The 22,076-nt window shown below is 35.9% G+C and overlaps 2 protein-coding genes across 13 annotated transcripts; one reads left to right on the top strand and one right to left on the bottom strand.

Moving 5' to 3' along the window:
- Positions 1-1,036: 1,036 nt before the first annotated feature.
- Positions 1,037-4,344, bottom strand: LOC110807197 (uncharacterized). Its single transcript, XM_022032244.2, has 3 exons — positions 2,888-4,344; positions 1,534-2,076; positions 1,037-1,457 (listed from the first exon to the last, which is right to left on the bottom strand). The coding sequence occupies exons 1-3, from the start codon at positions 3,875-3,877 to the stop codon at positions 1,353-1,355; spliced, it is 1,638 nt and encodes a 545-aa protein (XP_021887936.1). The 5' UTR covers positions 3,878-4,344; the 3' UTR covers positions 1,037-1,352.
- Positions 4,345-5,446: 1,102 nt separating this feature from the next.
- On the top strand, positions 5,447-20,784 carry LOC110807183 (pentatricopeptide repeat-containing protein At2g13600-like). Of its 12 annotated transcripts, XM_088217798.1 has the most exons (7): positions 5,447-8,024; positions 8,249-8,455; positions 9,024-9,121; positions 11,560-15,377; positions 15,456-15,899; positions 16,969-17,030; positions 17,405-17,955. In XM_088217798.1, the coding sequence occupies exons 1-2, from the start codon at positions 5,587-5,589 to the stop codon at positions 8,256-8,258; spliced, it is 2,448 nt and encodes an 815-aa protein (XP_088073924.1). In that variant the 5' UTR covers positions 5,447-5,586; the 3' UTR covers positions 8,259-8,455; positions 9,024-9,121; positions 11,560-15,377; positions 15,456-15,899; positions 16,969-17,030; positions 17,405-17,955. The 12 variants fall into 12 exon arrangements, 4 of the variants coding, with proteins under 4 accessions (XP_088073924.1, XP_088073926.1, XP_088073925.1 ...); XM_088217800.1 differs by lacking the exon at positions 15,456-15,899 and having other exon boundaries at positions 11,560-12,802; positions 17,470-17,955; XM_088217799.1 differs by lacking the exon at positions 15,456-15,899 and having other exon boundaries at positions 11,560-12,802.
- The last annotated feature ends 1,292 nt before the right edge of the window (positions 20,785-22,076 follow it).

Here is a 22,076-nt window from a genome sequence, read left to right as displayed (position 1 = left end):
TTTAATAAATATAAAATAATTTTTTACTAAAAATATTTTTAATTAACAATTATTTTAACAGCACTCCTAAAATTTACATGATAAATTACAATTATGTCAAATTCTCGGTTACTTAATATAGGTTAAATAAAATTCAGTATATATAAAATTTTATTTTAAAATTTTTAATTTGTATACAAAAAAGTAGAATCTTAACATTAATTTTTTTTAAAAAAAAAAAAAAAATTGTCCAAAAATTCCTGTAATTCTTTTAGTTGAAACTAGACACATTGAAGGACAAATTACTGAGTTATAATTAAAGCTAAAAGCAAAATTGACATAAGAGAAAAAGAAAATTCTTCTCCCCAAAATTTTCCCTATCCCTAGAAATGCAATGTACTTTTGGGCACACTATAACATATGTAACAAAGATTTGTTTTTGTATTGTCGCATTAGTTTGGTATGTGTAAATTTTAATACATATCGAATATTCTCCTTTAATTGGATTTGGTCTAAATACTTTGATAATTTTTTATAAGCTAATAGAATGTTTGTGTATACAACATTAATTTATAAATTATGGTTTAATTAAATGTAATTAATAATCTCGTCCATTTCTTAGATAGTGTAAATTTAAATAATCCTTGTGTTAAAAAACAAAACTTTTCTAAATCTAATCAAGACATGCGCAATTGGATTGTCTGCGGTGGTACCGACAATAATAATAAAATCAACTGAGGGAATGTAGGAACAAAACTATTTACAAAGAGCAAGTTGTACATATAATATAAATAAATACATTAATAATGGCACCAATCTTTAAGGAAAAAAAAAATAATATTTAATTCAATAAAATTAAAATTTTAATATATTAATAAAATTACACTTAAATTTTAACTAAAAAAATATTTATTTATTCATTTAGAAAATCAACTTTACAATAAAAACGTGGAACTAATATTCTTTTAACATTTTTTTTTTTTTTTTTTTTGGTTCTATTTAACATGGTCACTAATGCAATTGCAACATAATTTAAACACTACTAATTAAGCATGTCTTTTGGAATTAATAATGTACTAATGTTGTGTCAGGCAGAAATAATCACTGACCAACTGATACCCAGTAGGAAGATGTACAAAAAGGTATGTATAGTACATACTACAATCCATATATATATATATATATATATATATATTTATATTTATATTTTATACAATAACACATTTCCCACCTAATGAAGCGTTTTGTTTGTCAATCTAGTTGCGGGGGGGAAGGATACTCTTACAAAATTTGAAGTATTTATAAAATTAAATCAACCAAATGAAGATGACAAGACAAGAAGAAGACATTAATTAAACTCCTAAAAACTTAATCTATACTTCCGTCACTTCACCTTCCTTACATACTCCCACATTGATTTCAATGCTTCCTTTCTTCTTTGACTCCATTTTCACCCTGCAACAGTTTCTTCTTGGAGACTGCCAAAAAAACAATACCCAACACATAAGAAACTAAATTAAACTTTACCAATTTGAAATGTTGAAATTTACTTACTCTGTCCCATAGATGAGGATCTGGTCTTTTGTATACCACCACCATGTCAAGATCACCAGGATTTGCCATCTTCCATTTGCAAGCAGGGTGAGCTACTCGATGTCGGGCATACTCGCTCACTGTCGTGTTCAGTGAAGCATCAAATTTTGCCTTTGAAAAATAAAACACAAAGGGTTTCTGGCAAGGATTCCGGCTGACCGGACGGGTGTTGAATGCATATGCTGTGTAATCTGCTCTTTTGTACCAATTCAAGAATGTCCTTGACGGCATTTCCATCTCTCTCGGTGAGAAGATTCCTCGGAAAACCTGAACAGCATACCCCCACGAGACTGAGATCGTCCAGCTCTTTGTCTTGTCATAGCAGATAGACTGTTGCATCAGCCCTGCTGAGTCCAGCCTCATTGGGATCAGAAGACGCTGAAGGGCTTCAACTCTTGTAGAATCCGGGAAGATAGGTTCAACAACATCAAGATGATGCAAAGAAACAAATGGCGTAACAGGGTGAGCAGCCAGCAGCCCAAACAGGTTTCCATACACATCATACTGATACATTTATAGTCACCCATTCACCAGGAAGAGAATATTAGAATCAACAAACAACTTTCATGATCATGCAACTCCAAAAACAGATTCAGAATAGTATATTTTCACAAACTTGGTATGATTTTTTAATCTCCCACCATTTGTTTATCTTCTACACTCATCCAAAAAAAAAACTACCTCAAATAGAAATGAGCAAACATGATAATGTAATAATCCAATTGTCCCACTAGGAAATACACTAAATTGGTGCATGAATTTCACTGAAATAGGAAAATACTACCCAGTGGGGGTAGTTGGCCCAATTGGAAACCAAGGTCAGTAGCTAGCGGAGCGTAAGACACACGCGACATCAATGGACGTCGGTGACAGATTTCCGAGGCGAGACAAAACCAGGTCCAAGTCTAATTACACGTGGGCCCCAACACCGACACATACGTCTGAATATAGGTACCCTATCCCTTGGGATGCACAAAACCAAAATTGAACTAATCATCCGGGTGTGGGTTTTAAAACCCTTAAATTCAAAACCCTTTCATACACCAATTTTATGGTCTACAAAAATGAAAAATTACCCATTTACAATCAACACCTCAACTTTCCTCGAACCGCAACAGACCGGGAAACGGAACTATCAACACTGACATTTATATTAATATAACTTCTGTTCATGGTTAATTTTATTAATTAACAAGTAAACACAGTATTTCGTTAGCAATTAAATGCACCAGTGTATGGTTAGAGTTCTAATTGAATTAAGCAAACGCTTCAAAATTCTCAAATCATTAATGGGGAAACATAGAGAGTAATTGACCTGATGAAAACCGACTTCCTTGGTGAGTGGAACACCGAGTTCGGCCATGCAAGCTTGCATCCTATCATCAGACCCATATAATCCTGGATATCGCTGTATGCATCTGTCCTGCATCTTCAGCAGTGCTTTGGCCAATGGGTAGCTAATGGCGAACCCACCACCGCCATAGGCCATCCCATAAGAGAAAAATATGTTTTGAAGATGAGATTCTGATAAACTTCCTATGTAATAAAACTGGTTGTGGTCGTATTTCTTCAGAACTCTGAGCAGATTCTCTGTAATGAAAACGGTGTCGTCGTCCCCCATCACGAACCACCTCACATTTTCCTGCCCCAACCGGAACGTTTCAGATACGATCCGCGAGATCCGAATCGCCGAACGATGGCCCTGTGGGTTGTTATACGGGAACTGAGACGTTTCCGCCGATATTCTCACCGGCGGTAGTAGGTCTCTCTCCTCCTTCGGGGTTTTCACCTCGTTGTCAAGCCACACTGTGCCCCGCATTAGCTTCGGTTTATACCAAATCTTGATGTACTCTTTCCTCTTGTTCCAAAGCTTTGACGACGCAGCGATGCCGAAGACTATGTGACGGATGTTTGTTTCTACATCCTCCTGCCGCAATAGCTGATGATGCTGCAGTGGGGCCGGTTCTTGGGAATCGCGCCGTCGATGTACCGTTTTGTTCATTACTCGCTCAATCAACGGCCGGGATGTATTGAGGGATGATAGTGATGCTGATAATGACGAAGATAATGATGATGATGATGAGATGGATTGACGGTTTTCGAGAGAGAAGGGTTCCTCGTCGCAGGTCTGGGAGGTGGAGACGAGCTTGAGGGTGTAGACGACATAGGTGACGGAGATGGAGAGGATGAGCCAGAACATGAGCTTGGGGATGGGTCGGGTCTGCGAACCAGACCCGGAAATGGGAGTCCCCGATGCCATCCGATCCGAGATTAGTTTCTCTGATTCTTTCTGGGTCACTTTCATCTCTCCTTCTTATTTCCAAAAATGACCAAGAAAAGCAAAATCAAAGAGAAAAAAACTCTAAATCTTTTCTTCTTGGGTCTCTTTCTGTTCCTCCAACTAATACGAAGAAAACTCCAACTTCCTATTCAGCCAAAACAGAGAAATCAGAGCTTGTACATTTTGTAAAAAGGAAAAAGAAAAAGGTGTTGTGTTTGAATGAATTTAAGTAGGGATCTTTGCCCAGATGTGGTAAGATGATAAAAAAAAAAAGAAAAGAAAAGAAAAACTAATTGGGTTAAAAGGTGGAGATGAATGTGGTTTGATTGAGTGAGGAGAGCGAGAAAGGGTAAATTTTGGAAGAGACGATAGAAAGAAATAAGAGGAAAGGGAAAAGAAGAGAAGGAAAGGTGAGAGCAGGCATTGCTGCAGCCAGGTTGCTCTTCCACACAAGGGAACACGCTTACACGGGGAAAATTAGTTTGGCCTTTATTGTTGAGAAATGTCTTGGGTGTAGGTTGCTCGGATCGGGTAACAATCGTGTAAGTAGAAATCAAAGTGTGATGATCATATCAGGGGAACCATTCGAACACGTGTGATAGATGGGTGGCGGGAATTTAATGCATCCGGCAAGAGGAATGCAGAGAAAGATGGGCCTACCAAACTAAAACAAAACAAACAAATGGACAGTAGTAGTTTAAGTTTCGCCGTTATTTATAATTTTAGTTTAAAATCAATTAATATTTTACTGATGCTAAAAAAAAGAACAACCATAAATGTATATGTTGTGAACTACAATGTGGAAGTAATATTAGATGAAAAACAGCCCCAGTTGAACAAATTTAAAACAAAGGCAAAATGAAATGGTAAGGAATTCAAATCATATAAAATAATATAACCTTTTTGGTTTCTCTGTTCCTCCCTCTACTTACATAGCTTTAACCGTGTATAGAATTCAACTTTTGGTAATTTTTTGTTTGGTTTGAAAAGTCATACTTGTTTTTCTATCTCACAAATTTTAATAATGAAAAAACTTTAATGATACAAATTACTATAGTTTGTGTTGAAAATACTTGGTTCATATAACTTATATTTTTTTTTGTTATAGAATCTCCATTTGTATTTTCTCTTGTTAAATTAGAACAATACAAATTTAGAACCACATTATCAGTGCTTTTACCGTTGGAATAACAAGTAGATTTATATATTCCAAGATCATATTCAAAAATCTTATATATATTTTTTTCTCATTTTATTTGGGTGAAATATCAACCTTACAACTTGCTTTATCACTATATTTCACATATTTATCAAAAAAAATTATTTAGTTATATACTTTTTTTTGTATTTTAATTTAAATATAAACTATAATTTACATATTTTGTTTTTTTACAATATAATTTAAAAAAAGATACAAATATATATATATATGGGGTGAAATGGGGTGAGGTTGTGAATATAAGCAAGTAATTTAGTTTTTTCATCCATAATATTAAAAATGTATGCAAACTATTTAGGGATTGTTTGTACTAATTGAAGAAATCCATATTACATCACCAACGTAGTGGATAAACTCAAAAATCTCATAATCATAAATTCTCATCCTTGCCGATTGTACCACCTTTCTGTTAGTCCAGACCGTATACGATTAAATCCCTCGCTGCTACATTTTTCTGGTAAACCTCCCTAAAGCCCCTGCAGCGAGAAGACCTGCCATAACCAAACCGTCATGAATGAAGAGATTCGCTCGCGCACTCTCTCATTCTAAGCCCTCCATCAAAACCTTAGTCACTCAAAATCTCTACTCGCAAGCCTTCAAGTATTCGCTTTCTTCTCTTAATCCTCTCCTCACCGACAATGTGTATTCCCTTTTTATCAAGTCAGGCTGTCCCCTTGACCCCTTCTTATCTGCCACTCTCATCTCTCACTTCTCCAGAAATGGAGATTTCGTTCGAGCCCTCGCCTTCCTTTCAGATACCCAAAACCCCGACACCGTCACCTACAACGCCCTCATTTCTGGGTTTGCCCGTTTTCGACGATCTGCAGGTGTTTTTGAGTTGTTTGATGATATGAGATATCTTGGTTTGCGGCCTGATGTGTACACACTCAGTTCTTTGGTTAGGGGCTGTGATGGTTTGGAAGAGAATGAGATTGCGCACGGGATTTGTTTGAGGACGGGACTTGGTAATGAGGGGTTCGTGGTAAGCGGGTTGATTGAGAATTACACCAAAAACGGGGACTTAGAGTCGGCCGAGAAGTGTTTTGCCAATTGTTTGCGCGTTGATAATGTGGTTTGTACATCTATGATCTGTGGATATGTTAGGAATGGGAAGTTTGGGAATGGTAAAAATATTTTTTCAGGGATTACGCGTTTGGGTTTGCAGTTGAACGAATTTAGCTTGACTGGTGTTCTTGGGGCGTTGGATAACGTGAGAGAAGGGGAGCAGATTCATGCACTTGGCCTTAAGATGGGTTTGTTGAACGGTAGTTCAATTCATTTGAACAATGCAATCATGAGTATGTATTCCAGGTGTTGTAGTAGATTTGATGCTGTTAAGATGTTTGATGAAATTATTGAACCGGATATTGTTTCTTGGACCGAGAGGATAGGTGCTGCTTTTGATGGCGAGGAAGCTTTGGAATGGTTTAAGATTTTGCGTCTAAGAGATCTTGAGATGAATGAGTACACAATCATCAATGTTTTATCTGCAGTTGCAGGCAATAAAATATTGGTGGTTGGGAGACAAGTTCAAGCACTTTGTCATAAGTCAGGGTGTTTGCATATGGTTTCTGTTAGCAATGCTTTGATAACTTTGTATGGGAACTGTGGAGAGATGAATGATGCAAGTTGCATGTTTAATGAGATGGTTTATCGTGACTCTGTTTCTTGGAATTCTCTTGTTGCTGGGTATGCTGGAAATGGATTTTGTGGTCAAGCTCTTGAAAAATTTTCTCAGATGCGTCAATTTTCTCTTCAACCCGATAACTATACAGTAGCTAGCATTCTTGAAGCAGTGTCCAACTTCAATTGTCTAAAGCTGGCAATGCAAACACATTCATATATAATTAAATATGGATTTTTGTTGGATGATTCCATTGTGTCTTGCTTGATAACAACATATGGGAAGTGCAATGGGATCAATGAATCGAAAATGATATTTTTTGAGATTGATGAAATGAATGTGGTACATATTAACGCAATGACAAGTGCTTTGCTTAATTCTCATTGTCATCAAGATGCTATGCATTTGTTTCAAACCACATGGAACTCCGACCTTAAGATAGACAGCAGAACTTTCAGTACTGTGCTTAAAGCTTGTGCTGCTGTAACTGATCTGGATCGAGGGAGAGCAATTCATTCCCTAACTCTAAAATCCGGATTACATCAGGACAACTTTGTTGTCACTGCTGTCATTGACATTTACTGCAAGTGTGGCAGCATAGATGATGCAGAGAAAGCATTCAGGAGTGCATCTGAAGAAAATTTGGCTGCTTGGAATTCAATTATTTTGGGATATGCGCAACATGGTCGCCATTGCAAAGTTCTTGAGCTCTTCCGCTGTTTGTTAATATTTGGAATTAAACCTGATGAAATAACTTATCTTGGGCTTCTTATGTCATGTTGCCATTCTGGGCTTGCGAGAGAAGCACAGACTTTCATAAACTCTATGTTTGAAATTCATGGATTAACCCCAGAATTAGAACACTATGCTTGCATGGTTGATCTGCTTGGTCGAGTAGGACGCTTGGAAGATGCAAAGGCCACCATAGATCACATGCCAATTCCACCGGATGCTCATATATGGCAAATTCTTCTATCAGCTTGTCACATGCATGGAGATGTTCACCTGGGGAGACTTGCAGCAAGTCAACTTCTTGAGATGCAGCCTGATAATGAATCTGCCTATCTTCTTCTTTGCAATCTCTATGCTTCAGCTGGTTTGTGGGATGCTATTGGGAAGTTGAGAAAGGAAATGAAAGAAAAAGTATTATGTAAAGAACCTGGTTCCAGTTGGATTCAGATAGGAGGATTCATGTATTACTTTTTTGCTCATGATGCATCCCATCCTGAGAGTAAAAATATATTTGCAGAGCTGATAAAGTTATATGACCAGATGCTTCTGGCCCCAAAATTGCAACAGGATAGCATTTTTCTCTTATATGATGGCACGTAAGATTCCAATTTGATTTATATGACTGATGATGCCCGACATGCTTTTCATTTAGTATGTTGAATCATTAAAACTTGTCTAATTAGGTTGGCTTGAGAAATTGATTCTTTTATCTACACTGTTGCATTAGGTAAGTTACAATTTTGTTCATAGAAGGGACATGGAGGACTTGATTTCGAGTGAAAGGTGAAGTCAACTAACATCCATTGCCTCTGATTTTCAGTGGCAACTAGAGCAAGTTAATTTCAAGGGCTGACGAATGATTCCAGTGCCAAAATTTGCTTTGTTGACCAATTAATTCCACTTCGCTTTTGATGTAAAGGTAAATATTCAATTAGAAGGACATTGTCGGGATAGGACCATGTTTTGAGATACATAAAAATCTGTGCTCGCCTAAGTTACTTTCCAATTCGATACAAATTCATGACAGGTACTATTTTTATCATTTTGTATCTAAGTTCTTGTTTCTATATTAGAAATACTATTTGCTTTTCAACCATAGAAGTAAAAAATATTTCATAATACAGGACTTCAAAAAATTGAGCTTTAGATAAGTGTTTTCAATCTTTATGTTCCTGGTTAATTAGAAGCAGTAATATGAAAAGTTAAAACTTTCTATTTGGAGATATCAAGGGACTGTAACTGTGATGACCATCCTGCTATTTTGGTGGTTGATTACTTCCTAGTCTTCTGTGTTCCAATAGGGTTCATCAGGTTATTCTTTTTTTCTTTTTAAGAGAGCAAGTGGACTCTACCTAAATCGTATTACTTGTATTTATGGTTTCGGTTTGAGAGGTTTTTAAACGCCAATGATGGTGTACGTTGGAAGTAGGTTTGCAAGTGTTCATCGGTGAGTTTGTTCTTTTAATAATTACAGAGTTTTCATTATTTTTTCCTTAATAAATTCCTATACAAATTCTTGCACAAGGATTAGTTTGATTGGAAGAAAGTTATTTTCCTGCAGTTTCAAATTAATTTTTGGAATGGATTTGTTGCAGAATTTAGCATTCAAGTGGTGTGCTTGCAATTATTTTGCTGTTGCATAGCATTACTCTGGGATAAATTTGTGAAAGTGGAATTCGGCCATATGTTCCTGGTACATAATTGTCTGCTGTTTGATACAGTTTCTTGTCAATTTAGTAATTACTACGACATTTAAAAGAGAAATTTGGAGAATATATATGTAGCATCCAACCCCAAGTAAAATAGAAAGAGTAGGTAAATAAATAAATAAATTGAGATTGGGATTTAAATGAAATGGATTTTAAAATTTTGGGGTTTTTATTTAATTTTAAGGATCTAAATGAAAACATGTAAGAAAAAAGGGAGTACAAGTATAAATAAATGGAAGTGGAAGAAAGCAAAAGAAATCAGAAAAAACGAACGGTCCTAATCGAACCGTCTGAGCGGTCCAACGGCTGAGGTTTTATTGAAGATGAATGGCCCATATCAAGCTTTGTGAGATCCAACGGTCAGGGAGACGGATATAAAAAGGAAAAGTTAAGAGTTTTTTCTTCATTTGAGAGATAAGGAGAGAGGTGAGCAGATCGGGTGAGAGAGAGAAGAAGAGAGCTGTTGAGCGGGGGAGCCGAGAGAGAGCAAAACGGAGTGAGAGCCGAGTGGAAGAGAGAAAGAGGGAAAGGAAGAGGGAGGCCGGAGAAGAGGAAGGGAGAGAAGGAGAAGCGTAGCCAGCGGGATAGTGAAAGGAAGAGTCGAGAACGGTGGCTGCAAGGGAAGAAAAGAAGAGAGAGTGGCGGAGGTGGGAGAGTTATGGAAGCCAAAGCCACAAGGAAGAAGGAAGGAAAATCGAGCTGAGAAGTCGTGTGACGACGGAAACTGAAGCAAGTAAGGTAAAAATTCGTCCTTTTTCATCTTTTCACCTTACTTTCTTTCAATCCCTTTATCTATTTTACATTAACCGGTTTGTAGGCGTGAAATCCGTCATCCAAATCTCAAGCAAGCAAGGAGAGTCGGGGGGTAGCCGAGAAGACCATCCGGAGTTGAACCCGAGGCCGAATTGCATCACACCAGCGCAGGTAAACTTCCTTTTGTGATTGTCTGGTTGTTAGGGCGACGGAGGCGGACTGTTGGCGTCGAGTTGGCCGCGCGTACTCGGCTGGGTCACCCACCCACTCAGAAACCAAGGGGTCTTCCTCGGGTATGGGAACCAGATCCACCTACTCGGGAAGCTGAATGGTCTTCCGATCCACCCATTCGGGAAGCCGAAGGGTCTTTTTCGGGAATGGGGACCCGATTCACCACCCGGGAAGCCGAAGAGCCTTCCTCGGGTACGGAACCCGATATTTCTGGATTTGGGAACCGGGACTGTAAAGGAGCATATTGCTCACCCTTACGCAGTGAGCCAGGCATCCCGTCGGATTGTCATTGAAATCCGTGATTTTGATTGAATTTAGCTTCTGTTTAGTTTTTAAATTATATTAATTAATCTATGTCGTGTGTGTATAGTGAATTAGAACGTTCAAGCAGATCCGGAAAGATTGTTGCGCAAAGGAGTTGTAAGTATTTCCGATTCTGAAGTTAGATTAGGATTTTTGGAATTTATGTATGTATATTATTAATTTTGTGTGTATTTTAAATATAGAACAGATACTGACCCAATTTTTGATGAAGAACAGAATCTGAACCTATGATAAGTGAACGCTAATATGTTGGAATTTATGAGGAGATGAAACCAAAAAATAAATTAAGTATTGAGGAATACTTGAACTGTGATAAGAAATAAAACTTAAATTAAAAAGAATCACCAATAAAGCGGAAGATCGAGAAAAGAAATAAAATACGTAAGGAAATAAATAAAAATAGAAAAGAATAATTATGGTTGTGAAACGATCAATTTAAATAAAAATTAAGAGGAAATTACAATGAGAGGGAAGTAAATTAGAATTTGGAAATGAGATGATGTGAGTGAATAAGGTATGGATCCTGAATACCTTCTTATTTAGTCTGAATCGAGGAGAGGAGTGTGTGTGTGTGTGGGGCTAAAGTTCAGCAGACATGGTAAACCTACACATGGATAGAGTTTGAAACCTAGTTTAGACGTGAATAGGTGTTTATGAGTGTGGGTCACCTAACAAACGTAACTGATGTGGTCATTGTAAGATTTTTTGTGTGTGTACTATCCATGTAATGAGGAGATCCATTCCATCTCTCCTCGATGATGATATAAACAGTATCGCGCTATCAAATTTTAGAAATAACTTTTCGAGTGTATATATGATCTTTCGTATATATATGGTTATATTTTGAGGTTATGATTGACATTCGAATGTATATATGTTCTTTCGAGAATATGTAGTTGTACTTCGAGGTTGTAAATGATATTTGAGTGAAATTAAGAAATCCGATCAAACACATGTGAAAATAGTGAAATTAATAAATAAACTTTACATTGAAAACATTCCTACTGCATTGTCTCATGTTATGTGTTTTGTATGAAATTTTATCTGAGTTGAAAGAATGGAAATACTTATTAAGTTGGTGAAACTCATTAAATTTCACCCTGATATTTTTCAGATGAGAAAGAAGGGTCAGAACTGCTGCCGAACAAGTAGAATTTGTGAAAGGGTTCTTGTTCATTTATATTTTGTGTATATTCAAAAAATTTTCATTTTATTTTGTTAAACTCTAAATTTTGACCTCATGTTCTGTATATATAACTACTTTATATATCACATAAGATATTAGGTTCTATGATAAATTTTGAATTATGTATATGTATATTTTGTAGGCCCATTGTATGAAAATAGTATGAGTAGGAATTGTGACTCATATCGAGTTTGGGGTGTTACAGGTGGTATCAGAGCCCACATTCCTAAAACTATCTCTTCTGCATGAGGTTTTAGAGTTTAAATGTGATTTTTTATAACTTTTGGGATGTTAATGAGTATAAAACGTTATATTGGAATGTTCTAATCTATTCTTTTCTAAATGTAGGGTTGTAAAATAAGACGTGGACAACCTCTAGCGAGGCAACATTTCAATTATATGTCCTTACGGGAACACATTGATCGGTTGTATCATATGGTAGAGGAGCTTGTCAATCAGCTTAGAGAAGGGATACCTTGTCCTCTCCCAATATCGGTTCCACATAATCCAAAACCACTCGTTATGGATTCAAATTGTCATTGGAAGTTTATGAGACTTAATCCTCCTACCTTCGCTGATACAAAATTTTTTTATTGAAGTTGAAGGATGGTTGAAGGCAGTTGAAAAGACATTCTGAGTTTTGGGGGTGACTTCTGAGTAGAAAGTAATTCTTGCTACATACCTACTTGTAGGTGAAGCTGATCGTTGGTGAGAATTTAGACATACCACTTTACCTGCTCCCATCACCTGGGAACAGTTTTTGGAGGCGTTCAATGCCGAATATTTCCTGCACGACTTCGACATTAGAAGAAGTTGGAATTTATGCAGTTAACTCAAGGGAACTTGTCAGTAGTTGAGTATGCTCGGAGATTCACTGAATTGACTCGTTTTGCTCCGGCAATTCTGACTGATGAAGAATAAAGGGCAAGAAAGTTCCAGTGGAGGCTATGTCCAGAAATTCTAGATTCTCTTGCAGTTTTAGAACTGAATACTTATGATGAAGTCTTGGCAAAAACAGAGATAGTGGAAAGCAGACTTAAGGGTTCATCCTCAAGAGCAGACAGTTCTAGACTACCTATACCTTTGAGAAGGCCGACTCCAGTGGTTGGTTCACAAGATAAAAAGCCTACAATGACAACAGAAATATCTCCTAGACCACCATCAGCACCTGGTAAGGCACTGACTTGCCATACTTGCAAGAAGAATAATGGTAATTAGCCATGTCATTGTGTTACTCGATCCTATTTCAAGTGTGGTAGTCAACAACATTTGATTCGCAATTGCTCACTTATGAAGGAATAGATGGAAGCTTCAAGACGGAGACGAATGTATACCCTTACTGCATCAGATGCTGAAGCAAATGCAGACATCGTCCAAAATATGTATCATGTCTCTAAAAAACTTAGATAGGGTGTTAATAGATCCTGGTTCTACACACTCATTTGTGTCACATACTTTTGTACCACGATTGGGTGTCACACCTGTTTATTTGAAATATATCTTGATGATATCTACACTAGGCGCGGATTTATTACTTTATGATGTTATATATAAAAATTATACAATAGAGATAGTTGGTAGAGAACTAAAGAGAGACTCGGTACTTTTTGATGTGAGAAATTTAGATGTAATCATAGAAATAGATTGGTTAGCAGCTCACTATGCGACTTTAAACTGTCGTAACAAGAAGGTTGTATTTAATATTTCTAATGAAGAAACTTTTACTTCTTAATAGAATGGTATTATTTACAATATATTATCGTTATATAAATTGCACAACTTATTAAACCTAACATGTGGAGATTGACGTGGTAGGTAATAAAAATAAGGAGATTGATTTTTATGATGTGTTAGTGGTTCGAGAATATACAGATGTATTTCTTGATGAACTTTCAAGGTTACCCTCGGACCGTGAAATAGAATTCTCTATTGATCTACAACTAAGCACTCAACTTATCTCCGTTTCTTCGTATAGACTATTAAGAGCTGAAATGGAAGAGTTAAAGAAACAATTAATAGAACTCCAAGAGAAAGGATTTATTCGCCCTGGTGTCTTTCTTTGGGGTGCTCCTGTGACATTCCTCAAGAAGAAAGATGGAACCAAACGAATGTACATTGATTACAGAGAACTCAACCGGGTCACCATCAAGAACAAATATTCTTTGCCCAGAATTGATGATCTTTTTGATCAATTGCAAAGAGTCCAAGTGTTTTCCAAAATTAATTTACGATTCAATTACCATTAGGTGAAGATTAAACCTGAAGATATTCTAAAGACAGCTTTTAGAACCAGATATTGTCATTACGAGTTCTTAGTCTTACTGTTTTGGTTGACAAATGCCCTGACAGTATTTATGGATATGATGAATCGGATATTTGAACCCTGTCTAGATCAATTCGTTATTTTATTTATTGATGATATATTGATTTATTCAAAGAGTCGAGAAAAACATGCAGAACACTTGAGACAAGTTATGAAAACTCTTAGGAAAGAAAAGTTATATACAAAACGGAGTAAATGTGCATTATGTTTTGAATAGATTGCCTTTTTAGGCCACGTAGTTTCCAAAGATAGTTTCCATCTTAAAGGTGATCATGTGTTCTTAAAGGTGTCACCAATGAAGGGTCTTCTAAAATTTGAAAAAAAAGGCAAATTGAGCCATCGCTTCATTAGACCGTTCGGAAGACTAGAGAGAATTGTAACTACCGCTTACCGATTGATATTGCCACCAAAGTTGGCTAACGTCCATGATGTGTTTCATATATCTTTGTTACGCAAATATCATCTTGATCCATTATATGTAATTCAGCATGAAGATATTCCTATTAAAAAAAATATGTCCTATCAAGAGATACCGCTAGAATTATTGGATAAACAAGAGCGAGTATTGAGAAATAAGACTATTTCGATGGTTAAAGTACTCTGATAACATCATTTACCAGCAGAAGCTATTTGGGAGATTGAGGACTCAATACGAGCTCGATTTTCTCATTTGCTTTAGAAACATATCAAATTTGGAGGACCAAATTTTTGTAAAGATATGAGAATTATAACATCCAACCCCAAATAAATAAAAAGTATAAGTAAATAAATAAATAAATAAATTGAGATTGGGGTTTAAATGAAATGGATTTTAAAATTTTGGGGTTTTTATTTACTTTCAAGAATGTAAATGAAAACATGTAAGAAAAAAGGGGGATAAAACCATAAATAAATGGAAGTGAAAGGGGGAAAAAGAAATCAGAAAAAACGGGCGGTTTTGATCGAACTGTCTGAGCAATCCAATGACTGAGGTTTTATTGAAGATGAACGGCTCAAATTAAGCCTTGTAAGATCCAACGGCTAGGGAGACTGCTATAAAAAGGAAAAGATTAGGATTTCTTCTTCATTTAAAAGAGAAGCCGAAAAAGAGAGAGAGGAGGAGAGAGGTGAGTTGATCGGATGAGAGAGAGAAGAAGAGAGCTGTCGAGCGGGGGAGCCGAGAGAGAGCAAAATGGAGTGAGAGCCGAGTGGAAGAGAGAAAGAGAGGAAAGGAAGAGGGAGGCCGGAGAAGAGGAAGGGAGAGAAGGAGAAGCGTCGCCGAGCGAGAGAGTGAAGGGAAGAGCTGAGAATGGCCGTCGCAAGGGAAGAAAAGAAGCGAGAGTGGCAGAGGCAAGAGAGTTGTGGAAGCAAAAGCCAAAAGGAAGAAGAAGGAAGGGAAATCGGGCTGAGAAGCCGTGTGACGGCGGAAACCAAAGCAAGTAAGGTAAAAATTCATCTTTTTTATCTTTTCACCTTACTTTCCTTCAATCCCTTTTTCTATTTTACATTAATTGGTTTGTAGGCATTAAATCTGTCATCCAAATCTCAAGTAAGCAAAGAGAGTCGCGGGATAGCCGAGAGGACCATCCGGAGTCGAACCCGAAGCCGAATCGCACCACACCGGAGCAGGTAAACTTCCTTTTGTGATTGTTTGGTTGTTAAGGCGACAGAGGCGGGCTGTTGGCGACGGGCTAGCTGCGCGTGCTTGGCCAAGTCATCCACCCACTTGGAAAGTGAGGGGTCTTTCTCGAGTACGGGGACACGATCCACCCACTCGACAAGCCGAAGGGTCTTCCTCGGGTATGGGGACCCAATCCACCCATTCAAGAAGCTGAATGGTCTTCCTTGGATATGGGGACCCGATTCACGACTAGAGAAGCCGAAGAGCCTTCCTCAGGTACAGAAGTCGATATTTTTGAGCTTGGGAACTAGGACCATAGGGGAGCATATTGCTCACCCTTACGCGGTGAGCCGCACATCCCGTCGGATTGTCATTGAAACCCGTAATTTTGATTCAATTTAGTTTTTGTTTAGTATTTAAATTATATTAATTAACCTATGTCGTATGTGTACAGTGAATTAAAACGTTCAAGCGGATCTGGGAAGATTGTTGCGCAAAAGAGTTGATCAAATTTTTGATGAAGAACAGAACCTGAACCTATGACAAGTGAACCCTAATCTGTTAGAATTTATGAGAAGATGGAACCAGAAAACAAACTTAGAATTGAAGAATACTTGAACTGTGATAAGAAATAAAACTTAAATTAAAAAGAATCACCAATAAAGCAGAAGATCGAGAAAATAAATAAAATACGTAAGAAAATAAATAAAAATAGAAAATAATAATTATGGTTGTGAAACAATCAATTTAAATAAAAATTAAGAGGAAATTAGAATAAGAAGAAAGTAAATAAGAATTTGGAAATGAGATGATGTGAGCGAATAGGGTATGGATCCTGAACACCTTCTCGTTTAGTTTGAATCGAGGAGGGGAGTGTGTGTGTGTCGCTGAAGCTTAGTGAGCATAGTGAACCTTCACATAGATAGAGTTTGAAACCTAGTTCAGATGTGAATATGTGTTTGTGAGTGTAAGTCACTTAGCAAATGTAACTACTATGGCCATTATGAGATTTTGAGTGTGTGTGTGTTATCCATGTGATGGAGGAATCCAATTCGCCTCTCCTCGATGATGACATAAACGACATCGCGCGATCAAAGCTTACAAATGACATTTTAAGTATATATATGATCTTTCGTGTGTATGTGTTATATTTTGAGGTTATGATTGACATTCGAGTATATATATGTTCTTTCGAGAGTATGTGGTTGTACTTCGAAGTTGTAAATGATATTCGAATGAAATTAAGAAATCCGATCAGAAACATGTGAAAATAATGAATAAATTTTGCATTAAAAACATTTCTACTGCATTGTCTCATGTTGTGTGTTTTGTATGAAATTTTACCTGGGTTGAAATAACGGAAATACTTATTGAGTTGGTGAAATTTATTAAATTTTACTCTGATATTTTTCAGATGAAAAAAAGAGTCAGAACCGCCGCCAGACGAATAGAACCTGTAAAAAGGTTCCTGTTCAGGTATATTTTGTGCATATTCAAGAAATTTTCATTTTGTTTTGTTGAACTCTAAATTTTGATTTCATATTCTGTAAATATAACTATTTTATATATCATATGAGATGTTAGGTTATATAATAAATTTTGAGATATGCATATATATATTTTGTGAACTCATTGTGTGAAAATAATATGAGTAGTAATTGCGCCTTATATCGAGTTTGGGATGTTACAATATAGGAAATGAATTAACTGCTTGTAAACTCTTTCGCTTGTGATTGGCTCAAAAAAAAAAAAAAACCTATTTTGCTTGTCATTGATAATAGATTGGGTTTAGATGTGGATTCTACTTTTCAGCATGCAACAAACATAATTTAAAAATTATTCTGTTATAGTTCTGGATGGCTCAGCCCCTTTTTGGAATAGCTTATTTAAAATCCGGAGCATGATCTTGGATTAGGAAGTACTATGTGTGAACGAGTAAACAGAAAGGAGTTGGAAGGCATGCCAACAATTTTGTCTGGCAGTTCAAGATTCCTTGTAGGCCATCTCGGGGAAACTAACCTACAGGATAACTTGGCATCATGTTGGATGATTATTTTATATTTGAACAGGAAAGTGGTAGTTGCCAACCTATCTAGTTGTGAACACGTGTGCCTTTGAGATGATATGGACCATATGGAGATTCTTATGAGCACAGCACTGATAAGAACTGGGGGAGAATGATGGATATGGTTGATCTAGAAATTATTTTCAATTTTGTACGTAGTTAAGATGTTTGGGTTTCACATTAACGTATGTATGGACTGATTGTTGGTTGTTTATTTCCTCATGTATTTAGTTAGTAGATTAAATACAGGACTGCCCCCTATGTTTGGCTCTATTCAAATTTAAGACGTGTGTCTCTTTTTTCCTTTGAAAATTTCAGTACATATGGTTTAGTTTATTTTTTGTATTTCATCTTTTTAGACATATCATATATATATATTATTTTTTATTTATTTAGTCTTGACTTCTACATGCGCGTTTTCAGAACTGGAGGCACATGAATTTGTCATTGAAAAAAATGAATATTTCAGGTAAAGTGAGAAGAAATTAAACCAAAAGTACTGAATTGTTGCAAAAAGAACTGTAACGTTTGAATTTGCATAAGACAGAATCTCATGGTGTGAAATTATAATTTTTTCACAGTCAAGCTATGCAAGAAAACAGTTTTCTCACTCATTGTTCCTTAAATTAGAATCTGGAGCTAATTCTGTAAGGAATTCTTGTGAATTTTTTTCTGGTTAACTTATTGGCTGTTGCATTTATGCTTTATTCTGCTGAGCATATACTTATGATGGTTTTTGGTTGATCACCTTAACTGTCTAAATTTTCTCCATACTGACATGATTTATTGAGTTCTTTTTTGTCCTCTCTTTATTTTGTTCCTAGTAGAAAGCCTGTCTTGATTCAATAAGTTCCAGAATAACTTTATTTATGACACAGTGTGAGCATATCCGTGGTAAGTTTGTTTAATGAACTTTATGTTCCCAAAATATTTCTATTAATGGACTTTGTTGACACAGAATTTTTTTTTAACTTTTCGTTTACTTCCTGGTGGTTTAATACATAACATTTCTGGGACAAAATTTGAGAACTATTTTCCTCGATAATTATGGAATTTGGAATTCGGAAGGCAGTGCTTGTGAACTTTCTTTTTCCTCTTTTTTGAATTTACAGACTGGTTTACTTTGTGAAAGGGATATGTACGATTGATTTACTTGGAGGCTTCCCTTTGATATACTGTTATTAACCATTTAGTTGGGACATGTTTGAAACAAAAAACTATCTTGCAGAATTCATTTGGAAATATATTCTTTGTTCAATATGAGAGGCTAAAACTTAGCTCGAAATGAATTTCAAACAGTACTTAAACATTACAGCTCAAGTTCAATCATGAAATGTCAAAGGATATGTTTACAACAAAAGATTTATTTTGCAGAATTCATTTGGAAATTTTTACTTGGTTCAACCACAAGAAAAAGAAAATTAATAGAACTTGTGATGTATTGTTTTAGTTCCACTTGGAATTCATTTAGTTGAATTTTCATTCTTCCGAAGCTAATTTTCATTCTATTGTGATTGAATTAAAGTATAATTTTTCAATTCAGTTCCAAAACATAAAAGAAATAAAGAATTTGCAGTTGATTGAACTTAAGAGTTGAGGACTACCATCTCAAAACAAGAAAAAAAGGAGACGGTGTTGGTTTTGAGAAAAAATTTGAAATTCAAAAACCTTCCGAAGCACTCATTAGTTGGTTAGCTTGTGAAAGCAAATATTGGACATTCATCTGCTTTCAGATGAGGAGTTGGGGATTCAGAATGCATCATCCACAGAGTTGGCTAGACGATTTCAGAATGCTTTACGCTTGCGTTTCAATTAATATGTTATGCTATATATGAAAGAGGTTTCAACTTGATAAGTATGGCCAAAGAAACTTGCTTTGTGAGGCTAGCAAACACTTTTTGTTATATTTTGAAATATCTTTGATCTTAAGCATCGACATTTGTTAGGAGAGTGCTGGATGATATTCTTCGAGTAAATAAATTGGAAGTGTTGTTAGCTTTATTTGCTTTTAATTGAAGATGTTACATCCTCATTTTTTATATGATTCCAGGCCAATATATTAGCTTGTCTTCCGCCATTAACTTGGATTTTTTATTGTTAATGTACCTTTGTCCGGAAACAACATAGATATGTTCATCTGCCAGCAAAGTGGCAAACCAAAATATCTGACATTATTTCCTGTTTTATTATTTGTGGAGGTTGTAAATTTCTCCTGCTTTTAGTTTCCTCTCTAAATGTATAATGTCTAACAAGGAACAAACAATTGAACAAGAACACTAACCATTAAGATTCATGAGAAAAAGAGAAGAACTGAAAGAAAAATCACTAGATACATGAAGATAGTAAGGAGGTGTTTGACGTGGACCATCAATTTCTAATAGCTCTGACATTACTCTGCCAGGTTGTTCTGCGGGAATGATGACTTTTTGAAGAGGCCTTTGACAGCACAGAAACAATTGAGTGAAATGCATTTGCTGCTATCCTCGACTTTATCTGACCTCTCCTCGGAAGAGGCCTGAAGCTTTTCCCGATTGCTCTAGCTGGAACATCTCTGACTTTGTTGTTCATGATGCAAAAACCAATAGATATATTATATTGACCTTTCTCTTTGGTGTGTTTGAGGATATATGATCCAGCTGCTTCCGTGTGTTTATGTAGCTGAGCAACATCCATTTCCATACCAGGGGCTGGAGAAAATATGATCTGGGAAAGGGAAGAAAGGTGGAAACCAGACGTTTTCTGATTGGTGGAGGTTAGGAGGCATGCCAGCCAATTTGTCTGGCTGTACAAGATTCGTTTTCAGCTCAACATGAGACAAGTTGAAGACGGGGATGATTTGGTGAGTGATTGACTATATAAAATTATCTCATAAATGAGTGTCTGATCTTCAACACGTGCGGATTTTCAGAGATTCGCCCCAAAGGATCTTGTATATGAAATTTTTTTAAACGGATAGGCAGAGGACTAGAGAACAAGAGTATTTTGTGTATGGAAAAAAAAAACAAATTGACTTCCTTGTCTGCAGCTGAAAGTCAACCTTTTGTTTTGTTGTTCTGCACCAGACAGATTTGTTAGTTTAATTACATGGGTAGTACTGAAATGATGAAGCAATGATGTTGATTCTGTTGTCACATGGTCAATACATGTCATATGATGATGCACTAGTGTAATGGGTAATGTGGAAAAATCAAAGTAAATTAGTACCAAGTGGATTTCTCTTGGTTAATTTCCCTGTCAAAGCCTGTGCCATTTTCAAAACCATTTCCAAGGTAAGATACTGTTTATATTTATATAAAATCACCCATTTGTTAGAAATTAAAAATTTGTTGCAACTAAACTTTTTAAATTCAAAAAAAGATAAAGAAAAGACTAGGGAACTGAATTCAAAGTCCCTCAATGCTCTACTATCGAGAACAGCAATCAGCCTAAACCAAATTGCCGGCATGCTTCCCAACTCCCATCCCCGTAACTACAAAGCATGGGTTAGCCGTTGTTCTGCACCACAAATTTATTTTCTTTTTCTTAAAAGCTTTCTTATTTAGAATTGTTTAAATTATTTAAAGTCAATAAATTTGTCTTCGTTCCATCTATCACTTTATTGTGAAATACCATATTGGCCCGTTCTGCCATAAATACCTCCATATTCTGCTGAGTGGGATTCGACAATGAATTTGAGTCAATGATTGGAAAACTTCCTAACGCAATTCCTGTTCATATAATTTTCATACAATGAATCCATAAAATATATACATACTTATATCAAAAATATAATATAACCTAATATCTCATGTGAAATGTACGGTAACTATATATATAAAATATGATATCAGAATTTATAATCTAATATAACAAAATAAATTTTTTTGAATATATACAAAAATAAGAACTTTTTTTACAGATTCTACTCGTCTGATAGCCATGCTGATTCTTCATCATCTTTTGAAAAATATCAGGGTAAAATTTAATGAGTTTCACCAACTCAATAAGTATCCTCATTCTATTAATCCAGATAAAATTTTATGCAAAACACACAGTAAAAAACAAAAATAATAAAAATGTTTCAGTGCAAAATTCATGTTATTATTTTCATTATTTCACATGTTCCTTATCAATATAATGAATTCTCTCGAATATCACATATAAACTTCAAATGTATATTTTCATACTCTCGAAAGAATATAGATACACTCGAATATCATTCATAATTTTGAAATATAATCACACACACACACAAAATATCACATATACACTCGAACATTCATTTCTATAGTTTCATCACGCGATGCCGTTTATATCATCATTGAGGAAAAACGAAATGGATCATCCCATTGCATGGATAGCACACACATAAATCACACAATGGGCACAGCAAATACATTTGCTAGGTGACCCACACTTACACAAATGTACATTCATGTCTGGATTAGGTTTCAGACTCTATCCATATACAAGTTCAC

The sequence above is a fragment of the Carica papaya genome, chromosome 4 (genome assembly GCF_054855325.1).
Source record: "Carica papaya isolate Zhongbai chromosome 4, ASM5485532v1, whole genome shotgun sequence".
Lineage (NCBI taxonomy): Eukaryota > Viridiplantae > Streptophyta > Magnoliopsida > Brassicales > Caricaceae > Carica > Carica papaya.
This window is presented reverse-complemented; position numbering and strand designations above follow the sequence as displayed.

What these genes read in the sequence shown, in the direction of transcription:
- LOC110807197 (XM_022032244.2), bottom strand. Translation starts at nt 3,877, where the DNA reads ATGAAAGTGACCCAGAAAGAATCAGAGAAACTAATCTCGGATCGGATG. An exon ending in AGGAAGTCGGTTTTCATCAG is followed by an intron (nt 2,077 to 2,887) that starts GTCAATTACTCT and finishes TAAATGTATCAG; the next exon opens with TATGATGTGTATGGAAACCT. An exon ending in ATCCTCATCTATGGGACAGA is followed by an intron (nt 1,458 to 1,533) that starts GTAAGTAAATTT and finishes TTTTTTTGGCAG; the next exon opens with TCTCCAAGAAGAAACTGTTG.
- LOC110807183 (XM_088217797.1), top strand. Translation starts at nt 5,587, where the DNA reads ATGAAGAGATTCGCTCGCGCACTCTCTCATTCTAAGCCCTCCATCAAA.